Here is a 13,636-nt window from a genome sequence, read left to right on the forward strand (position 1 = left end):
GGCTATAGAGAAAACTACGCAATTATCACAACACGTAGGTTGTAATATGGCTTGGCTTCCAAAGTGTTTTTACCCACGCACCACTACTGTCTGGTAGGTGTGTAAACGGACACTGCACTTCTTACAAAGAGAGCATTTATTGTAAATCATAAACATGTTTATCTGTGCGGTATTTGGAGTCAGAGTGATTCTCATGGTCTCTCCTGAAAAATGTATTTGTATCTCAGCAAATCTAAACTTGGTTAAATAACAGTTAAATAAAAAAGCAGTTATTCTGTGATAAGAAATAGATGTGTGTTGGTGTTCCTCCATTTCTAATGTTGTGATGGAGCCTGACACATATTCAGCTAAACTGCTATTCCTTTAATAATATTGTATATTTGTATATGTGGTGGCAGAGATGTTCTGTAGACAGAGAATAGAGATGAATGGAGTGTATAAATTAATGGTTTATTATGTTAAAAACACAGTCATACAGCAAAAATGAGATTCTCTATCAGATTATTTCTTACAATAAAAAGCTGTAAAAGGTTATGGCTATTTTATGATCATTACAGGATCATTATATACTTCCAGCATACAGACCATGTTAAAATAACAGTTTCTTCGTTACATTTAAAAATCCATACTATTTTTTTGTTACTAAAAGTAGTTCTATTAGGCTATAAATAGTAATATTTCTTCTTGGAGTCTTGTGACAGTGGTGATATTTCACTGCTGCTGCAGATTCCTGACATCAGAGTACACTGCATCCTCTCTGCTGGTCTTCTCTCTCGCTGTTCTAGAGGAGGACTTCTTCTTGGGGGTGAAACTGACAGCTGCATAGTTCAACACGTCACTGTCTTGATTCTGAGGGGGGTGGAGCCATGAGAAAAGACATTATGATGACAACATGATCTACTATATAATGTTTCTATTCTCCTCTACAACACTCTACAAAAGACATGACTGTTCAGACTGTACAACCACTACAATGACCTGACAGTCAGTGGAACAGAGACAGAAGTTCCATGGAAAAATGAACAAAAATAAGTAGGCTACATCTAGTACAGTGACCTATTACTTCCAAGAAAACTTAACATAAAAAGGACAAATAATCTGACTTCTAGCTGTAAGGAAAGTTAAATGGCAGTTTCTTGTAAAAACTGAAAGCATACTATATTTATAAATGTTGACAAATTTACCTGATTGCCGTGGGATGTTGGGACATCAGTCCTCCCTTCAAAGAGATTGAAATAGAGGAATGCCAGCTATTATTTTTTATGACAATCCCATCTCTTTTTAACCTCATGTAGTTAATTAACAGTGCTTATATGATGGACATTTAATTGATCTTTACAGAATGTACATTGCATAGAGATGCATGAAACATTAGATACATCAGCTATAACATTAGATACATTGTATACATTAGATATAAAGTAATACCTCTGCTATCTCTGTTCTTGCACAACGTCCAGACAAGTAGAAGGGTCACTATCCCCAGAACGATGTTGGAAACGACCAAGGCCAGAACAGTAGGACTCAGATCAAATGGAGAATCATGCTCTGGAACTGTGGAAAGGGTATCAGAGAATTCATATTGTATTCATGAGCGCTTAGGAAGATCATCAAACAGTAAAGTATGCCATCAAAAGCTGATGGTGATATTGTATAGCTTGTTGAGACAAATGTATGGGATCATTTGTAGGTAGGCTGTTTGCATGAATATACAGTGTTGTTGGGGTTATTTACAGATTAAATGGGATTTACCTTGAATGTCCAGTTTGGTCCCATTCCCAAACAGTATCTCCCCACATGAGGCCACAGCACAGTAGTAAGTCCCAGCATCAGAGAGGCCGAGGTTCCTCTTAGGGAGGTTGAAGACACAGCTCTGTGTAGGAGACCCAGCCTCAGAGATCTTCTCACACTGATCACTCCTGTCTCCATGGGTGTAAATGATTCCTGGACGGGATTCTCCTGAGCCATGTCTGAACCAATAGACACTGTGTTCTCCTTCACAGGTCTTAGTGTGTATTGTACAGTTGAGAGCCACAGAGTCTCCTGGCTGGACTGACTCAGACACAGGCTGCTGGAGCACAGTCATGTTTCTGGACCCTGAACCTGACAAGAACTTCAATAAACCCATTGAATCTCTGGAGTATTACTGTAGAAAGTGCTCAAACTCAACATCTCATCTGAATAAGATAATACCTCATATTTACACAGCATATATGTACATTTAGGTTTACAAAAACTTACCTTTTACTATGAGAATGGCTCCTTCTCCAAACTCCACCTTGTTGCCATAAGAGCTTCCGCAGTAGTATGTGCCTGAATCAGAGAGCTGCATGTCTGAGATCCTCAGGTAATTTCTTTCGTGGCCATTTTCCACTGAGAATCGAGGGTTATTCTTAAACTCATGGTAAAAGGTTGCGTTCCTGTCAAACTTAAAGACAGTTGAGCAGAGTTGAAGCTTATCTCCAAAGGGTTGCTTGTACCAGGAGAAATGCATGTCCATGTGGCCTTTATAGAAGCAGTGCACAATCACTGTGTCTCCAACGTTGGCTGAGATGAGACCACTGTCCTGAAGTATGGATGAGGATTCAGTACCAGCTACCACATCTAATAAAGAAAATGAACAATACAGTATATTTGATGTTACTTACCCCAAATACAACTTAGAATATTCAAAGTGTCTGTAATGTATTACATGTAATACCTCAAGCATCCAAATCAAGGGCGAACATCTCATAAGCAGAGAAATATAAAAGTTGGACTTACCCATCTCTACAAGAAGTGGAAATATCAGACACAGTGTGAACCTCTTTGCAGTTGTCATCCTCCTCACAACTTGTCTTGAGTGGAAAAAGTCCACCAATGTAGACAACACTTCAACAATGGAGTTGCAGGTGATTGGTCGAACTGGACCCATCATTTTTGTTAACGCCTTATTCCGTTGCGTAAATCTTCTTCACATTGTACAGAGTCATAGTGTATCCAGGCTGGACTGAATCAGACACACACATATCTTATTATAGGTCAATTCTTATCCTTTAATATTTAGTACAAATGTAGTTATAATCATTCAAGTTTGGCATTCCTTATTCTTTACCACTACATCTCCTGTTGTCTACGTCAAGAGACTGTTGGTTGTGACCTTTTTGGGAACATGCATACACTGTCATCCACTAGGGCTTCTGCCACCACACAGTCACTTCACCTCACACAAAAAAAAACATCTATTGAAAAAAAAATCTACATTTGAGAACTTACACTCAATTGGATTGGATGGATAGAATCCCTTCCCATGATTTTGTTATTGAGGAGGCAGATTCCTCTAGGCCTATAGGTGATGATAATACTTCACAGTTAAAACTGTGTTGTGTTTGACTAAGAACTACAGATCTAGGTGAAATGACCTAATAAATAGCTCATTGTGTTTTTTCACAGATTTTAGTCAACTATGTTTAGGTTAGCTGCCTCATCAAAAGAGTTGGTTTAATGTTGTTACAATGGTCAACTTGAAGAGCAAGTAGTATAGCCTATGGTATGAGATAGCTAAGAGTTCTGAGACATCCGGCTGAAAACCACAGAGAGGGAGAGAGAGGGAGAGAGAAAGAGAGAGAGAGAGAGAGAGAGAGAGAGAGAGAGAGAGAGAGAGAGAGAGAGAGAGAGAGAGAGAGAGCAGAGCAGAGCAGAGCAGAGCAGAGAGAGAGAGAGAGAGAGAGGGAGAGAGAGAGAGAGAGAGAGAGAGAGAGAGAGAGAGAGAGAGAGAGAGAGAGAGAGAGAGAGAGAGAGAGAGAGAGAGAGAGAGAGAGAGAGAGAGAGAGAGAGAGAGAGAGAGCAGAGCAGAGCAGAGCAGAGCAGAGCAGAGCAGAAAGAAAGAAAGAAAGAAGGAAAGAGAGCAGAGGTGTCCTGTGTACAAAACCAGCAGGCTCTAACAAAGTGTAGATACATCCTCATCTTGTGTTCATTCAAGACCGCAGAGTAACTGTAAATATGTTGCTGTTTGTTTGAGGGCATGTTAGTGGCATGAGAACGGTTTAACACTTCAAATTAAAGCTGTAATACATCACTTTTAAGCAAACTTACCAAATTCACATACAAATGTGAGTTATATATCTGTCATTCTCATTGACAGCAAAAATTAAGAAGCGGTAGATCTGTTATAAGTGTGCTATATCTATGCTTCCTGCTCTTAAAACAACGTGTAACTTTTTGGGTGAACCGGCCAAATTCACAATAGAAATGTCTAAGAAGTGGTAGATTGTTCTATGGTCTCTATTTCTAAGCTTCCCGTTCTTAAGTCTGGTTTTTGCGTCTTTTACTTTGGTTTTGTACACCAGCTTTAAACAGCACAAAATACAATATTTTTGGTTATTGAAAATATATTTCACAGCGGTTTAGATGGTACAATTATTCTCTACACAATGCATTGCTTATTTTGTCACATAAACTGAAATTAGGTGAACTATTAGAATTTTAGCAACCAGGAAATGGCGTAATGATTTCTGCATATTGCGTCTTTAATGATCCTGAGTATGGCCTTAATAAATACATTCAACTTCCTTTGTCTTGACTGTTGTACAATGCTTTATTCATCTTGTCACAAGCAAGTCCATTTAAAATGAGTTTGGCAGAGAAGCAATACACTTAATTCAAGTAGCTACAGTAATTATATGTTACAGTAATACAGATAATAATGTTAATAAAGTGGGAGTTGATAAAAAAGAGAATTCATTGGACTGTTTCATTCATCCAGTTCTACTGTCTGATCCCAGCATACACCACTGTCTCCATGTGACCTCTCTATCTTCTAGACCTGTTCTTCTTGTTGCTCAGATTCAGAGCTACGTAATGGAGACTGTCTCCATCTTGGTTCTGTGAGAAACAATTATAAAGGTGGGAGGGGGAAATAATAACACATGTTATTATTTAACATAAACATTTACATACATATTTTTTATGGTAATACAAAATGTAAGAAATTCTACTTACCCCTGCATCTGTAGAAGAGACTGCTGGACATGGTGTCAGAGAGACGGATCCTGAAAAGAAACACCTCAAAGATAAAGATGCAACTCCTTCTTCCCATGCAGATACATCTGTAGATGGTAATGTTAAAGAAGAGCAACTTCTAAAAGGTTGTCACTTACCTCTGCACTGCAGACACTTTCTCTGGTTCGTCTTGTACATGATGCAAGCAAGGACAATGATCAGGATTAACTTCTTTGGGACTGGGGGGCAGTATTGAGTAGCTTGGATGAATAAGGTGCCCACAGTAAACTGCTTGCTACTCAGGCCCAGAAGCTAGAATATGCATATAATTAGTTAGATTAGATTTGGATTGAAAACACTCTGACGTTTCTAAAACTGTTTGAATTATGTCTGTGAGTAACACAGAACTCATATGGCAGGCAAAAACATGAGAAAATATCCAACCAGGAAGTAGGAAATCTGAGGTTTGTAGTTTTTTAAAATGTGATTGCCTATCCAATATACAGTGTCTATGGGGTCATATTGCACTTTCTAAGGTTTCCACTAGATGTCAACTGTATTTAGAACTTTGTTTCAGGCTTCTTCTATGAAGGGGGAGCGAATAAGAGCTGTTTGACTAAGGGGTCTGGCAGAATGCCATGAGCTAAGTCATGCGCTCGGCCGTGAGAGCGAGGTCCGTTCTTTTTCATTTCTAAAGACAAAGGAATTGTCCGGTTGAAATATTATTGAAGATTTATGTTAAAAACATCCTAAAGGTTGATTCTATACATTGTTTGACATGTTTCTAAGAACTGTAATATAACTTTTTGGACTGTCTGAACTAAGTGCTCGCACATTGTGAATTTGGATTACTGGGCTAAATGCGTGAACAAAAAGGAGGTATTTGGACATAAATTATGGACTTTATCGAACAAAACAAACATTTATTGTGGAACTGGGATTCCTGGGAGTGCATTCTGATGAAGATCATCAAAGGTAAGTGAATATTTATAACACTATTTCTGAGTTTTGTGTGGCTAGGTGCGGACCTAACATAATCACAAGGTGTGCTTTCGCCGTAAAGCCTTTTTGCAATCTGACACAGCAGTTGCATTAAGGAGAAGTGTATCTTTAATTGTGTGTTTAACACTTGTATCTTTTATCAATGTTTATGATGAGTATTCCTGTAATTTGATGTGGCTCTCTGCACTTTTACCAGATGTTTGTTTGATTTCTGAATATAACACACCAATTTCAAATGATTTTTTTGGACATAAAGATGAACTTTATCGAACAAAACACACATTTATTGTCTAACATGGAGTCCTGGGAGTGCCATCCGGTGAAGATCATCAATGGTTAGTGATTCATTTTAACGCTATTTCTGTCTTTTGTGACACCTCTCCTTCTTTGGAAAATGGCTGTACGTATGTTTTTCTATCGCTAGGTGCTGACCTAACATAATCGCAAACCCTTTTTGAAATCAGACACTGTGGCTGGATTAACCAGAAGTTTAGCTTTAAAATGGTGTATAATACTTGCATGTTTGAGGAATTGTAATTTTGAGATTTCTGTTGTTTTGAATTTGGCTCCCTGACGTTAGCGTCCCACATATCCCAGAGAAGTTAACAAGAAAGCCAATTCTTCATCCTGGCAGTACACCAAGAGAAGAGGGTCTGCCCTATGGCCTGTGGACATTCAAACATTGATAGAGGACGCTCAGAATAGCAAGTAAATGTATATTCTACACAGTAGATTTGTAAAATATATACAAAGAAGCAAGCCATATCACCTACCTTCAATGTCCCACTTGGTCCCATTCCCAAACAGTATCTCCCCAAGCGGCCACAGCACAGTAGCAAATCCAAGCATCAGAGAGGCGAAGGTTCCTAGTGGGGATATTCTGTAAATGACTCCTGGACGGGATTCTCCTGATCCCACCTCTTTAAGGAATACCTAGGATAGGATAAGTAATCCCTCTCACCCCCCTAAGTTTTAGATGCACTATTGTTAAGTGACTGTCCCACTGGATGTCATAAGGTGAATGCACCAATTTGTAAGTCGCTCTGGATAAGAGCGTCTGCTAAATGACTTAAATGTAATGTAAATGTAAATGTCTGAACCAATAGACACTGTGTTCTCCTGCACAGGTCTCAGTGTGTATTGTACAGTTCAAAGTCACAGAGTTTCCTGGCTGGACTGACTCAGACAAAGGCTGCTGTACAACAGACATGCTGTTGGAATCTGAAAAGAGTGAAAATTAAGATTATGGTGTGTAAATGGTTTTGACCTGCTAGATGTATCTATTGACAATTTGTAATGTATATTTAGAATTTCATGGATATAAAATGAAAATCTAAAATAAAGAAGTAAGTTAGGTTACCTTTGACAATCAAAACAGCTCCTCCAAATGTGACTTTGCCCACTTCAATAGCAACACATTAGTATGTAGCTCAGTCCCCTAACTGTGTCTTAGAGATGGTCAGGTTAAAGCTGTCAAATCCTCTCTTCACCTTCAGACATTTAGTCCCAGTGAAGTCCTTGGTAAAGTTAGTTAACTTACCGATTTGTTTGAGAATTAGAAATATTGTAAACAGTGACACCATCTTTGAATATAAAATATTGAGTGGACAAAGTCTACCCAAGTGTACAACAAAGGGCTAGTGGGTGATTGGTTGAACTGGACCCAATCTTCTTCGTCGACTTCTCATTCAGACGACCATGGTCTTGTGGTCTATTGCACCATACAGAGTCACACAGTCTACTGGCTGGACTCAGAGGCAGGAAGCTGTAGAATGCAAGTAAATTAAGGTTTTACTTGTCTGGTGGTTTGTGGTTTTCTCACCTCTCTGGACAGCCCTGGGTCAAAATAGTAGGCTTTGTTTTCTCACCTGCGTCACAATAGTAGGGCTTTTGTTTTCTCACCTCTCTGGACAGCCTTGGGTCAAAATAGTAGGCTATTTGTTTTCTCAATCTTACCTTAGTTACACTTGATTTATCTTGCCTCCATTGCAGAAGGCAAGCAAAACCAAGTGTGCCTAAAGTATTTGAAAGAAAACTATTATTATTATCAACAGTTACAGTACTCCAGATGACCCATAGGAGGGCTGTAATATGTTGAACATGTCTTGTCTAGTGGTTAAAAGCAATGAGCCAGTAACCAAAAGGTCGCACGTTCGAATCGCTGAGCCGACAAAGTGAAAAATCTGTGGATGTGACCGAGAGCAAGGCGCTTAACCCTACGTTCTCCAATAAGTTGCTCTGCATAAGAGTGTCTTCTAAATTACTAACATGTAAATATATAAGAGTGAACAGGGGTAGAGCAGTGAGAGTGTATATGTGATCATTTATTTCACCTTTATTTAACCAGGTAGGCTAGTTGAGAACAAGTTCTCATTTACAACTGCGACCTGGCCTAGAAAAAGCAAAGCAGTGCGACACAAACAACAACACAGAGTTACACATGTAAGAAACAAGCATTCAGTCAATAATACAGTAGAAAATGTCTATATACAGTGTGAGCAAATGAGGTAAGGGAGGTATAAGGCAATAAATAGGCCATAGTGGCGAAATAATGACAATATAGCAGGTGATAAACACCTACAGAATAAAACAATTCAATTGCATGTCAGTCTCATTCCCTATCATTCACAGAAACATGCATTATCTGAATTGTAATACCTGTGTGCATCACTGATTGGACTGTTATATATTGAACATGTTTTGTAATATAAAAAATTCACGACACACTTTATCCACTCTGTATCACTGTCTGCTTAGTGTGGTTCTTATAGGAGGCAATCTTTCAGAAGGAGGCTCTGTTACGTTTTTCTTCCGTTGAAGGAGAGTCGGACCAAAATGCAGCGTGGTTAGTTCGATACATCTTTAATGAAGACGAAACAAAAACAATAAACGTAAATGTGAAAACCGAAACAGCCTAAACTAGTGCAAACTAACACAGAGACCGGAACAATCACCCACGAAACACTCAAAGAATATGGCTGCCTACATATGGTTCCCAATCAGAGACAATGAGAATCACCTGCCTCTGATTGAGAACCGCCTCAGGCAACCATAGACTTTGCTAGAACACCCCACTGAGTCACAATCCCAAAACCTACGGAAAAACCCCCATACATAAACACAACACAAAATAAACCAATGTCACACCCTGGCCTGACCAAATAAATATAGAAAACACAAAATACTAAGACCAGGGCGTGACAGGATCCTCCTCTATTGGTCTCCTTACAGAGAACCCTGCAGTAGAACCCTGCACTTGTCTGATTGAGAACGTACTAGTTCTCCCATGACATCATCCTAAAATGGCCCCTCCCCCTGAGCAGATATATATATATATAGTATAGATGGTTCCGTATTGACATGAGATGCTTAACTTGGAGAGTTCATTAGCAGTTATTTGTGGTTTGTAACTGATTTCAGATAACTATATATATCCAAGTAAGTTTATAAAGAACTGGTTTGCTGTGACTGCAAGCTGTCAGTAGAAACATGAACAACAATAACAAATGTAAAAACAACTGACTGACACCAGAATAGACATCCTGCTGAAAACCACAGAGACACAGAGAGCAGGTAGGAGGGTCCTGTGTGTACAAGGCCAACAGGCCTGACCAAAGAATAGATATAGCCTCGTACTTAGAGAAGACTGCAAGTACCTGTGAACTTGTTAGATGTGTGTGGGGGGGATGTGAGTGTCATGCTATCAACACATCTAAAACTAGATTACTGACTTTTTTTTTTTAATGTTAAAAAATGACACACCCTAGCGCGAGTCATTGTCTTCATCATACAGTTCTCTACTACCGCTTTCATTTTGAGTGATTGTTGCTCCTTGTTACTAAGCTACACTTTATTATAACTATGTTGAGGTTAGTAGTCATGATCCAGGGATGACGACTGTTTGGCCTGTTTGGTGGCTGCTATTTAAAGATGCTGGAAATGATTTCTAACATAATAGGAATGTGTAATAAGCATTTAATAACTATATTATCTTGATATAGATTCTTCATAGCCACACACTGTCTTTTTTGACATTTGTTTGACTGCTATTCCGGCTACACACATGAACTATCACAGGAAGTGAAGTTGTAAATGATACTTCCTCCAATTAGTGGACATTTTGAGCCCTTCTACAAGTTACTGCCAACTCTACTGTTGAGACAGTTATGGGGACTTCCACGTTCACTGCTGCTCCCAGTTCTGCAAGGTGCACTTATACATATTCACATTTTGTCCATGGTTTGTGAAAACTTCTGTTACAAAGTGAATATTGTCAAATTTGAAATCAGTCTCTTAACCATATCAATTCTGTTCAAAGTAGATTTAGCTAAGAAGTCCATTTTTAGTTCAGCTTGTTCTTATGGAGAGAGAGAGAGTTGGGCTCTTAGTGACATGCATGTTGGTGGTTTTGATGGTGTGTGAAAAGAGAGTGTGGTGAGGACTGACGGTCATTGCTGGGGGTTAGAGTTGAGTTTACGTGAGTGGAACATCTATTCAGGGCAGTCAGAACACCACAGAGATCTGTGATACAGGATACAGCTAAAAGAAGACAGTTTGAGAGGCTAAAACACCAGCAATAGATACATATTTACAGTTATCATGCAACCAACCTTATGTTTTACATTGAACATAGGCTTGATATGGTTGTTGTACACTGAATCTGTGGGTGAAAATGTTGTACATATTTAAGGAAAGAGAAAAATCAAACAATACCTTTACATGAAAGCAGTTTAATGTTTTAATTGATCAAAATTGAACATCAGTATCAATATAACATTGAGCTGTAAGAAATTGCAACTTACAATGAAAAAGCCACAGTCAAACATACAGTGTAGAAAACACAGAATCAGTGCAAGTTATTAAAGAGGACAGGTTGACATTTCAGTCCACGTTTTGGCGTCTCACACCAGAGTACACAGTGTCTGTCTCCGTGGCGCTCCTCTGTCTCCCGGACTTTGGTTTCTTGAGGACGACGTTCAGAGCGGCGTAATGGAGAGTAACAGGCTCTTGATCCTGAGAGGAATAACAAGTATTAAAATCTAAATATTTGCTATTATACTAAATATTGTGGTATAGTGAAACAATCCACTAATAAAATTCATTTTTTCATATTTTGATTAAAGGAAAAATACATTGATTCAGCAACAACTAAACAAGTGTGAGGTCAGGTTACCTGGTTATCATGACTGGGGACTGCAGGAGTACTTGGCTGAAGGTGGGTTCCTTTGAATAAAACACAAATAATCAATATAATCATTATCATCATACAATGAAGGGACTTTATGACCAGTTTTGACCAAAAGATGTCAACTAATGTAACTGTACCAACAATTGAGAAGCATACTGGATCTTGCACAATATTGTCGCTTACCTATGCGCTTGCTCATCTTGTACAAAACACAAGTAAGGACAATGATGAGGAGGACACACAGACCCAACGCTACGCCAAGGCAATACATGAACAGAAGATGGTCCTCCTTACAACCATCTGTGAAATATCAAATAGGGATGGAGACACTGAGACACTGAGGGATAAAGCTATGACAATGTTAGAGACACCAACAAGACTCGGCCTGATCTGAGTCATATTTTATTCTCTCATATGCAAAGATATCTGAAGGATATAGAAAAACAATGATATCTGAATGATATAGAAAAGCAAAGATATCTGAATGATATAGAAATACAAAGATGTCTGAATGATATAGAAAAACAAAAGTATCCGAATGTTACCTTACCTGCAATCAAAAGAAATTTGATTACATAGAATATTATAAAACAGAATGTCAGAAGTATCACATACGGTCAATGTTCAGCTTGGTCCCGTTCCCGAACAAAATCTCACCACATGAGGCCACAGCACAGTAGTAAGTCCCAGCATCAGAGAGGCTGAGGTTCCTCTTGGGGAGGTTGAAGACACAGCTCTGTGGAGGAGACCCAGCCTCACACTGATCACTCCTGTCTCCATGGGTGTAAATGATTCCTGGACGGGATTCTCCTGAGCCATGTCTGAACCAATAGACACTGTGTTGTCCTGCACAGGTCTTAGTGTGAATTGTACAGTTCAGAGTCACAGAGCCTCCTTGCTGGACTGACTCAGACACAGGCTGCTGGAGCACAGACATGCTGTTGGACTCTGAGTCTGAAGAGAGTGAGTAACTAATGTAAAACTAAGTGGGTGAAAAACACGAAAAGCCATGTATTCATCACTAGCATTTGATGAAGCAGCTGTACAAATCATGCCAATATACAGCACCACACATTTTGAAATTGAAGAAGCAAATGTTTGGTTACCTTGGACGATTAAAACAGTTCCCTCTCCATATGTGAGCTCATAGATGTCTGTAGTGGAACAAAGTATGTAGCTGAGTCCCCTGGCTCTGTCTTGGATATGGTCAAGTTATAGCTGTAGTCTCCTCTCCTCACACCCAAACGTTTGGTCTCAGTAAAGTCCTTGATAAAGTTGTTGAATAATAACTCTCTTGGCCAACATAAAGAGATGATGCCATGAGGAGGGGTTCCTGTCCAAAACTCTGCTTGAACCAATCAAACCTGGTCACCGACAATTTGGGACAAAAGCAAGTGAGAGTCACAGTGTCTCCCAGCTCAGCAACCATCACAGGTGTTGGTTGGATTATGTTTGTTTTGGTAAAAGCAGAAACTGTCAAAGCAAACAAACAAAATGGATCAAAGACAAAGACATAGATAAACCATTTCTAGCATTACAGAGAGAACGTCCACTTCGCTTATCAAATTCAAACTACACACTACAAATGATTAAAAAAGGAACTCAATTAAAATGTCTTACACTTACACAAGTTGATGTAAAATATAAATACTTCTCTATTCATCATTGTAACATTAGTCCCTTCTGCGCTGTATCGTGTGTGGGTCTGACAGTGGGACACTTTATATGCACCTAAATATAGGACGGCACTTTACATGTACCTTTCATGCAGTAGGAGGGAACACTGAAACGAGAGATGTTATTGGCTGACTGAAATCTTAGAAGTGTGTCCTCTGGCTCACCATAGTCTGAGCTTCTCAGGAATTACTTTTTCAAGAAGACAACATAAAGAAGGTCAGTTACTGGATCAAGTCAATCAAATATTTGCTTGATACAGCTGCTTCTTTTTTGAGAGAAATTAAACATTTACTGAAATGATTTCTCTTTTGATGTTTGGAAAGGAAACAGTGAATGATCTTTAGTGCTGCTAATACTACCAACCCATCCCAGCCTAAGGAAGGGTTAAAGTAATCCATAATGTAAATATACACACCACTGCATAAAATATGCATTTCTGGCTCTTGATTTTCATCACAATCCTCCACAAATAAATACTCATATTAGTTGTAAATGCAATAGCATTGAATAATACATAGTAAATATAATAATAATAAATATATAATATATATTTGTTGGTGTCACACCCTGTTTAGTTTCCCCTGTCTTTGTGCTTGTCCCCACCCCCCTCCAGGTGTCACCCATCTTCCCCATTATCCCCTGTGCATCTGTGTGCTCTGTCTGTTGCCAGTTTGTCTAGTCAGGTCTTACCAGTGTTCTTCCTGATTTCTCAAGTTTCTGTTTCCCCAGTTCTGACCATACTGCCTGCCCTGACTGCCGCTCTGTACCTGCCCGACTCTGACCCGATTA

At 39.1% G+C, this 13,636-nt stretch overlaps 1 protein-coding gene and 1 pseudogene across 1 annotated transcript; both read right to left on the minus strand.

Moving 5' to 3' along the window:
- Positions 1-433: 433 nt before the first annotated feature.
- On the minus strand, positions 434-3,263 carry LOC124014572. The gene is made up of 6 exons (XM_046329731.1): positions 2,764-3,263; positions 2,242-2,604; positions 1,753-2,103; positions 1,429-1,554; positions 1,185-1,219; positions 434-849 (listed from the first exon to the last, which is right to left on the minus strand). The coding sequence occupies exons 1-6, from the start codon at positions 2,915-2,917 to the stop codon at positions 712-714; spliced, it is 1,167 nt and encodes a 388-aa protein (XP_046185687.1). The 5' UTR covers positions 2,918-3,263; the 3' UTR covers positions 434-711.
- A 7,439-nt stretch (positions 3,264-10,702) lies between these two features.
- LOC124014494 lies at positions 10,703-12,878 on the minus strand (annotated as a pseudogene).
- Positions 12,879-13,636: the final 758 nt, after the last annotated feature.

Source organism: Oncorhynchus gorbuscha, linkage group LG25 (assembly GCF_021184085.1).
Source record: "Oncorhynchus gorbuscha isolate QuinsamMale2020 ecotype Even-year linkage group LG25, OgorEven_v1.0, whole genome shotgun sequence".
NCBI lineage: Eukaryota > Metazoa > Chordata > Actinopteri > Salmoniformes > Salmonidae > Oncorhynchus > Oncorhynchus gorbuscha.

Excerpts from the sequence above, each read along its gene's own strand:
- LOC124014572 (XM_046329731.1), bottom strand. The coding sequence starts at position 2,917 with ATGATGGGTCCAGTTCGACCAATCACCTGCAACTCCATTGTTGAAGTG. Across the intron at positions 2,605-2,763 it reads TCCACTTCTTGTAGAGATGG|ATGTGGTAGCTGGTACTGAA; the intron begins GTAAGTCCAACT and ends TTTCTTTATTAG. Across the intron at positions 850-1,184 it reads CAACATCCCACGGCAATCAG|AATCAAGACAGTGACGTGTT; the intron begins GTAAATTTGTCA and ends CACCCCCCTCAG.